General features: G+C 36.9%; 1 protein-coding gene across 1 annotated transcript in view; it reads right to left on the reverse strand.

Annotated features, from left to right (window-relative positions):
- Positions 1-10,000, reverse strand: part of LOC144965696 (limbic system-associated membrane protein-like) — a 218,312-nt gene that overhangs the window by 6,519 nt on the left and 201,793 nt on the right. Inside the window, exons 7-8 of the mRNA XM_078901292.1 lie at positions 8,784-8,890; positions 6,024-6,201 (exon numbers count right to left, since the gene is read on the reverse strand). Of these exons, the coding sequence (XP_078757418.1) occupies positions 6,024-6,201; positions 8,784-8,890 (285 nt within the window). The remainder of the gene's footprint in view (positions 1-6,023; positions 6,202-8,783; positions 8,891-10,000) is intronic.

A 10,000-nucleotide genomic window follows, 5' to 3' on the forward strand; every position in this document is an offset into this window, starting at 1 on the left:
GCATTTCGTAAACAAAAAGTGATTGCTTTTGTTTTTTTTTCAAAACCCGCCAAAACCCAGTCCCAGGTTCACTCCCCACTAGTGTACACTTCCCCGAATCTCAGGTTCACGCCCCACTGTTGCCTACTACCCATAACTTTCTCCGATATTGCCAGGTTTTCGTCGGGTTTCGTAAAAAGGCAATTGCTTTTATATGAAACTTGCTGAAACCCACCGAAAACCATAGTTCCAGGTTTACTCCCCACTGGTATACACTTCCATGAATCTCAGGTTCACTCCCCACTGTTGCCTACTTCCCATAACTTTGTCGGATATTGCCGGGTTTCGTAAAAAAGTAATTGCTTTTATGTGAATCGCACTGAAACCCGCCGAAAACCATAGTCTCAGGTTCACTCCCCACTGGTGTACACTTCCCTTAGTCTCAGGTTCACTCCCCATTATTTGCCTACTTTCCATAACTTTGCCCCATTTTGTTGGCAATTCGTAAACAAAAAGTAATTGCTTTTTTTTTACAAAACCCGCCGAAATCCAGACCCAGGTTCACTCCCCACTGGTGTACACTTCCATGAATCTCAAGTTCCCTCCCCACTGTTGCCTACTTCCCATAACTTTGTCGGATATTGCCAGGTTTCGTAAAAAGGTAATTGCTTTTATGTGAAACTAGCTGAAAACCGCCAAAAACCATAGTCTCAGGTTCACTCCCCACTGGTGTGCACTTCCCTTAGTCTCAGGTTCACTCCCCATTATTTGCCTACTTTCCATAACTTTGCCCCATTCTGTTGGGATTTGGCGCATTTCGTAAACAAAAAAGTAATTGCTTTTTTTTTTTTACAAAACCCGCCGAAACCCAGACCCAGGTTCACTCCCCACTGGTGTACATTTCCATGGATCTCAGGTTCACTCCCCACTGTTGCCTACTACCCATAACTTTGTCGGATATTGCCAGGTTTCGTTGGGTTTCGTTAAAAAAGTAATTGCTTTTATATGAAATTAGCTGAAGGCCGCCGAAAACCATAGTCTCAGGTTCACTCCCCACTGGTGTACACTTCACTGTCTCAGGTTCAGTCTCCACGCTTTGCCCACTTTCCATAACTTTGCCGCATATTGTCGGGTTTCGTAAAAACGTAACCCCCCCCCCCCCCCCATTTTGTTATTGCTGTTTTACAAAACCCAGAGTCCCAGGTTCACTCCCCACTGGTGTACACTTCCCTGAATCTCAGGTTCATCCCCTCCTCTCGCCCCCCCCCCCCCCCTTACACACACACACACGCTGCTGCATACCTCCCATAACTTTGCCGGATATTGCCAGGTGTCGTCGGGTTTCGTAAAAAAGTAATTGCTTTTTATTACGAAGCCCGACGAAACCCAGTCCCGGGTTCACTCCCCACAGGTGTACACTTCTCTGAGTCCCAGATTTACTCCCACAGCTGCCCTCTTCCCATAACTTTGTCAGGTTTCAGAAAAAAAACACCGTATTATAGTGCAAAACCACTATTCAGTGTCAGATACTGAATAGTACAAAACCACTATTCAGTATCAGATACTGAATAGTGGAAAACCGCTATTCAGTATCTGATACTGAATAGTGCAAAACCACTATTCAGTATCAGATACTGAATAGTGCTAGCCATTGGTTAATGAGCACGTATCTGTGAAACATCGTCACATTAATCTAAACAATGGTATATTTTATTTATCAAAAGGATGTCCAATTTTGATAAAAAATAAAACAAAAACAAAATAAACAAAGAACAAAACAAAAAAACAAAACAAAAAACAAAAAACAAAACAAAAAACAAACAAACAAAAAACAAAAAGCAAGACAAAACCAAAAAAAAACCCAAAAACCACACATAAAAATAAAACAAAAACAAAAAAAAACAAACAAACAACAAAAACAAGGCTTGCACCTTTATCACAAGACACGGAGAACACTGTCCTTTATCTTTTATTTATGACGTACAAGAAAGTAAGACAAAACAACTGGAAAGAGGGATCATACACTTTTCGTAATTGAAAACAAACGAAAACAGATAAAATCCAAATGAAAATCTTCCCCATTAACCTTGTTGTTGGGGAAATATCAAAATGTGTTCAAATAGTTTTCAAAGAGACACGCAAAACTTTGAGCGTAAACAACAATAAACTGAGAGACAAGGAGGAAACGCATAGGGTGAAAATCACATCCCATCAAACAAGTAGCATATGGACATAATGAAACTGATAGAAAAACAAAAACAAAAGTCAAACAAAATTTAAAAAGCACGGAACACCGGGTGCGTTAATTGGGGTTCAAGCAGCGCCACCTTGTGTTAATGGGCACGTATCTGTACATATACACCGGCGTTAAGGCCGTCGACAGTGTTGACAACATGCCGAGGTACTGGAATAATCAAGGGGCGTTACTCATTTCCCTGGCTCAGCATGTCGTCGTTAAGGAAAAAACAAAAGAGGTAATTTTGTAAAGTAAGAAAACTAAGAATGCACGGAATGTGCTCAAATTGCGTTGTCTTTGCTAAAGTGTTTTATTCTATGGAATTGTTCTAATACAGTTTTTTTCTCTCCCTGAATATCTCGAAGTCCACCTTCCTATATAAAACATTATCTCTTACGGCTGAAGTCTTGGAGCTAAAGGTGTGTCATTAACCAGTTAACTGCTGTACTCTAGAAAAATCTCGTATTTAAAAATTAGGCCAGAAAACTCGTCCTTCAACTACCTATCGACCGATTTAAATAACCCTCAAATGAAGAAATTAAGGAGCAGCACCGGTGTAAGATAAAGATCTGAACAAGTGTGAATGTAAGGTGCCAGACAAAGCAATAAAGAAAAATATAAGAATTTTTCTTTTTTCTTGTATTTTTCTTTCTTACTTTGTCTGGCACCTTTCATACACACTTGTTCAGATCTTTAAATAACCCTCATCTTGGAAAAAAAAAATAATAAAAAAAACAAACAAACAAAACAAATCCCTCTCAAAACTAGGACTTCCTGAAGACTTCAAGGAACTCCCATTTTTGAGAGTTTTTGCCTTTTAAATCGATCGATAAAATTTAAAGGACGAGTTTTCTGACCAAATTTTTAATTACGAGTTTCTCTAGAGTGCAGCAGTTAACTGGTTAACGCTGCGTCGTCATAAATGCAACAATGCAGCAGGAATGTTTGTGATCATTCAGAGAATTCGTTTCATTTCTCAGGTGATATTTACAATGTAGTTATGTAACTAAAAATGTTATAAGTATGGGACGACGATATGAGATTCTCAACATTCTGGCATTGTTGTTGGCAACTAAACAAATTGAAGAATTGTGTCAGTACTATATCATGTGACCCATCGTCTCAACGCGGTATCATGTCGAGTGGTCAAGATGTTAAACATCGAGTTTTTAATAACATATGTGAGACTTATTAGCTTATATCTTTTACTTGTGAGGATGACGATAATTTGTAGAACTGACAAAACCTGAAAATTCATATTTCTTAATATTTACGACCCAAAAATAAGTCTCAAAGCGTGTTACGGTCGGGAGGAATGATGGGACACCCGAAAAGTGAATATAACATTAAAATGCGAAGAAATACGAATTATTGGGTTTTGCCATTACCTTGGAAACGGCTCTTTACTCCCATTCTCTCACCGTACTTAGGTGTAAAATGAGCACCTGGCCGTTAAAAGCGTTGTTTCAGTCGAACGTTCTACTTGTTATGTGTTGCTGTTGGTCAGGGACCCTTTGTAAAGCACTTTAGCACGTTTCGTGGGTATTGCGCTATTGAAAAGCTCAATTAAAAAAATGTTTGTTTCTTTTTAAACGGTATCATGTTGGGATAAACTAGATAAAATTGGGGTTAATTTCTATACGTCATGGTCGAGAATAAATACAATATTAAAAAATTGAGCTTTTCAAAAGCGCAATATCCACGAAACGTGCTAAATCGCTTTACAAAGTGTCACTGACCAACAGCAACATATAATACGTAGAACGAGACATGACGCCTTTTAGGCGATATTACAATTTTTTTCGACTGAGACAACGCTTTTAACGGTTTACACACCTATGTACGGTGAGAAAATATGAGTATAGCCTTTTCCAAGGAAAAAAACTATTCGCCGAGCGAGGCTCTAACCCGGGACCTTCCGATCCGAAAGCGAGTGTCATACCAGTAGACCACATAGCCCCATTTTAAACGAGGGTCACGTTTTAACATTAAAATATAATTTTTTGGCGTCCGATTCATTCAGGCACAATACCAATTTAAAATGACGAGTCACATATTGGTTACGAATGAAGAATGGATAAGATACTAAGATCCAGTGGTTCAAAGGTATGATCATTGTTATTACGTCTCGTCTATTCATTACTAGTTTGTATTCACTCGTCTTGTTGTTAAAGAATGTTTTATGTCTGTTCCAATGCCATAACACCGATGTGAATAAATGTTGGAAGATCTATCCTTAAAAGAAAAAATAAACCAATTTACTAAGCTATAGAAATAAAGTGGTAGTATAAACAGGAGAAAAAGATAAAGTGAGTAAATATGACTCATATAAAAGAGGCCAATACAAAACAAACAACGTTTCGACCCCTGGCCTTCGTCAGGAGACAAAAAACAAAAACAAAACACAAATATGTTAGGTTACAAAATAGACTATCACATTTTGTCAAATGTGGAAACAATGTAAAAACAGATGCAGAGCGGAAAACATGGAAAACAAATAATAAGTGAATGCATTTACTACCTATTTCAGTCCCTTGGTTGGTGACAAAATAATAATTATAGGACATAAACACAAGGGACTGTCATTTAAGCGTTGTGGCTTGTATATGAGATAGTGTCATGTGTGACTTTCGTAAACGCAATGGAAGCTTCAATTTATAAAACAAAGGCAGATAATATGTACGTTCAGGGTTTTTTTCTTGGTCAATAAAACACGATAAATGAAATCCTAAGCAAGGACGAATGAGAAATGGGCATCCTCACACCTTTCATTTGTTCTTACTATTTCGTTCATCGTGTTTTGTTGATAAAGGGGAAACCCAAAACGTTCACATTATATGTCTTCGTTAAACAAATTGAATTCCACTTCGTTTCCTATTGTTATTTATTTAGACGAACTTCAAGCAGCAACATTTTCATCAGAATTTATTACTTACGTACACTCGTAGAAATCATCAATCATTGAAAAATATTGTTTACGTCTAAGTTATCCTTAAAATAGCATTCACTGTGTCAGATACAAAAATGGGACAGAATTGGTGTCACGTGCGTTCCTCTAATATGGTGAACAATTTGTTATCAACTCTTTAAACAACAGAAACGAATATTTAAAAAAAGAATGAATGTTATTGTATAGATAGTTCGAAGATGACGTCACTCAGGTCTTTGTTATTGTTTTTTGCCATCCACGTTTATGAGTAATGCTCACTGAACTGTATTAAACTGATTATAAACGTTCATGGATACACACAGTTTTGTGTGTTGGTCCCTTATACTTCTGGATGGCAATGTTATGAGCTTCTAAGCCAAGCGCATACTATCTATATTGGGCTAATAGGTAAAAGAATGATCTAAATTAAAGTTAGAACAACACTTTGTCCTTTGAATGATTGAATATACATTCAAAAGTTTGCATTTTAAAGCCTGCTATTCAAAGATTTGAAAGTTTATCTTTTTAAATGGTCATTAGATATTGTAGTAAGTGTATAAGTAAAATATTCGCCATTTTTACCCGACAGAGAATTCAGTGAGAATCAATAACCTACCTGGAGGTCCAAAAGCAACAACAAAGAGTGAAGTGACTTCATCTCCATTCGTTGTATTGCGACGTAAGAAATATATAGAAGTGATTAGATTGATGTCACTCATCTCTTTTATTGTTAAGTGATAAGTTCTGACCAAATTTTATCAATCAGACTATTGATGTATAGGGTTAGACATGATTTTGTTGGTGCGTTTCATCTGACGGGCAGACGTTGTGAGCAATTTACCTTAACGCATTGCATCAATATAAACTTCAGTGACTCACCAACAAGGACTTGAACAGCCAAGGACCCCAACTCCCCATGAGACGACCGACACACGTAAGTCCCTGCGTGTTCTTGCTTGGCTCGGTCCACGTGAAGAGTACTCACGAGGGCACCTTGTTCTATCATTGTATATTTCAAAATGACGAAGTCTTTGCCGGAACCGATGATGTTACCATCCTGAAAGAGAAAGCATGTGTTATTGTGGCATGCCAAAAATAAATAAATCGCTAAAGAGGAAAGCAGTCTGAGTCAGTCTACTTGAAGATCTCTAGATTAATATGAAATGAAGCTCGTTTCCCAAATTTCTTGAACCTGGGACTCTGCATGTCCAATTTCAGAGGAAAATTTGCCATCGGATATAATTTTCAGGAGAATGAATCGCACAGACCGCAAAAATAACGTCTTAAAAAGAGGCAAAAAGATCATTTCTGACATGAGGTTACGCGATCTTCCCATGGCATTTTCCGAAGACCGAAAACATAAACTACGATAACCAAGGAGAGAAAACATTTTTTCGCGGAATTCTGCGGATCCGAGGAAGAATCTTGCTCCTGAAAGTATATTAGAATTTTGGGCCAGAACAAAACAAGACCTTTTTGTCAATTTTATTCAAGATAAAGTTAATGAAAAGTCATGTTGCACATTTAACACCGTATCGTATTGTATTGTTTAATAACTAATAGGCTTTTAAAACCCTTTAATGTTGTATGTGAAGTTTTCATTTACACAAACAGTTTAAATTATGGATTCATCGATACCATCTTTCCGAGCTATATAACCAACATTCACTGTGAATTTGACAATATTCAGTATATATATATATATATATATATATATATATATATATATATATATATATATATATATATATATATATATATATATATACAATTTATTTTCTATTAACGTCCGTTTGACATGTCAACGTTTGTACATTTACGAGTTTCAATTAATTCAAATGCAAATCATACCCAATGTCACGGTACATACACTTTTAGTGTTCAAAGCGCTTTCTTGACAAAGGGTCCCTAGCCAACAACAACACTTAATATATAAAACGAGACATGACGATATTACATGTTTTTGGGACAAAGCCAGGTAGACATGTTACACGTGATTACAGTGAGAGAATGTGAGTAAAGAGCCTATTCAAAAGATTCAACTATGCGCCGCTCAGAGAATGCGAGTGTTATACCACAAAAACACATAACCGCACAGTGACAGCAATTTTAGATTCTTTAATCTTTCTGTTCTATATGCGCATTTCTTTTTAGTGTTATGAAACTGTACTCATTTAATCCCATCCAATTACCCTAAAATAAACGCCTAATCTAGTCAATATCATAACTGTAACTACTTGGTTGTCTCCCATGCTTTGATAATGCACACGATATAGACATCAAATGATGCAACTCACAAATGGCATTCAACTTTTGGGAATTGTATGACAACTACTTCGTGCCGTTACTCACCTAATGACCAGAAATTACACCGCCCAGCATTTGTGGTAGATAACGGAGAGATAAAATGAAATGATATTATTTTATTTGATGCCTATCTGATGTTTTATGTGTCCCAACGCCATTTATGTTAGGCTGAAAAGCAAGTGCTGACATGTTGTTCATTGTTTTATGTTTTTAGGTATTTAACAAGTTAACTGTCGTACTCTGGAAAGACACGTATTAAAAGATTTGGCCAGAAAACTCGTGCTTCAAACATGGGACTTCGCTTTCTACAGTTATCCATATGTTTTACTACTGTTTATTCTTTCTGCTGTCAATTGGAATCAAATTCCCATTTCATGGGGTATGAATACTTTTTAACCAGCATTCCCAACCTAATATCTATGTATGGAGAAATCAATTGAAATGAAAAGAATGTAAGTTTTTATCCAGCACAATTTCCACTGAATGAGCTCAAGAGAGTTTTACAAGGGATCTCAGGCCAACAGCAACACACAATTAATACGAGACATGTCGGCTGTAAGGGGCTATCGGTTTTTTTTAAAATTTTGGCAGAGATACAACGCTGCTACGGAACAGGTATCAGTTTTATAACAGGATGTCAGCAATGAGCATTTTCAATGACTCAACTTTGGCCAGCAGAACTATCGCCATCAAAATGGTAATGTCTTTATCATTAAAGTTGATGTTGATATCAAACGGGTGTGTCGAAGTTGTGTGGTAAAACAATGTTGCAGTCAAGGATGGGTTCCATGACACCCGCCTACATTTCTACGGTGTGTAATATCAATTCAATTAGAAGTCAAGTTGGTTTTTAATCATGATGATTTATTCTTGTTTTCATGTTTGACATAATTATGTCAGTGTGTGTGTGTGTTTGTGCGAGTGTATGTGACTGTGTGTGTTATACTGTACATAGATAACGCAAAACAACCCTCGTTTATAAATATGATAGTGTTGATGCCTCTAAAATTTTAATGCATTAAGAAAAATGAGATTAATTAAACAGTTTCAGAAAAATACAACCAAAAACTTAACAAGGGGTGCTTTGGGCTCAAAACTTTTTTAATCAAAGTGAAGAAAGTTTTTTGAGCCAGATATTTTTCTTGCATGAAATTATCTCTTTTCTTTTTAACGTCGCTATATTCATTTTCGTTCCATACGGTCCACAGCTTTAGATGGATCCCATGTTTGTAAAGCTGGAGCATAGTTTATGGATAGTTAATTACACTATATAAAATATCAAATTGATATAAATGTAAAACATTGGATGAGGATACTTGGAGAGATACGAACCTTAAACCAGTCCACGTCATCAGCGGTGCGATTACCTCCAGTGGCATTACAAGTCAGATTTATTTGGGCCCCTCTCTCCACGTACCTGGTACCCGACATGTGAACAGCTGGGAAAAGGTAAAATACACCGAAAACAATATTAGAATAAATCTGCCATAATAAAATAATAGAATATGTGGCTCATTTATATAGCGCATTTTCTCAATTCTAACCATGCTCAATGTAACTCTCAAATTTATCATATTTATTGTGTACATATACTCGAACACAGTTTCCTCGAACTCATCGGGATATGCAAACAATTCTAGAAACTCGCAGTTTTAGGATATCGTGTACAAGGAACGATAAGGAAAAAAAATTGGGACATTCAAATGAGTTCGAGGAAACCATGTGTCGAATTGGAGTGTATTGCCATGACCAATACACGGCCATTTTGTACAAACGCTCTTACACCAGCCGTCATTTCAATAAGCATGTAGCTACTTATTGATACATGAGAAAAGTATAGGAGATTTTGCTATCATTGTCACTCATTCAATCACTATTTATTGTCTACCATTTGATGACATGCTGGATTTCTATTGAATAATTACAAGTCTAGACACGTTACCAACTCGTCCAATGGCGTTAAAAATATCATGCAAAATTTGCTCTTTGTTTGGCGGGCTGAATGTCGCTCTGTGACTTTTTCTACCGTTTGAGGTGTCCGATATCACTGGATTATTAATGGGCCAGACATTCTACCATAAGAGCAAAATAAAAAAAAATGGTTACCCTCCCCCAACTCTCTCTCTCTCTCTCTCTCTCTCTCTCTCTCTCTCTCTCTCTCTCTCTCTCTCTCTCTCTCTCTGCCACCACCTCTCATGGTTTGAGATATCCACTAGCATGGATAAGTGTATGAATTAGACAACCTTGTCGTGCGATGATAAGTAATACAATAGGAAATCCCATTCATCAACATCATTAAAACATATTAGCTTATAACTTATCAATAATTCATTCCAATAAATAATGCATTTTTACGATTGGGGAAAACTCAGCACTATTAATACGACATGGCCGATTCCTAAACATTTTTATTGGGGGAAAAAAAAGAAACGTACTGCTGAGAATACGTTTCCCGTGATGGCATCTTATGAAATATTAACGACAGTGTGCGATGTACCCGCTGATGACTTATTTTCCGTTGATAGATAGATGCTGTGTTGATTGGAAAG

The sequence above is a fragment of the Berghia stephanieae genome, chromosome 2 (genome assembly GCF_034508935.2).
Source record: "Berghia stephanieae isolate SIO BIC M18660-M18661 chromosome 2, UCSD_Bste_1.3, whole genome shotgun sequence".
NCBI lineage: Eukaryota > Metazoa > Mollusca > Gastropoda > Nudibranchia > Aeolidiidae > Berghia > Berghia stephanieae.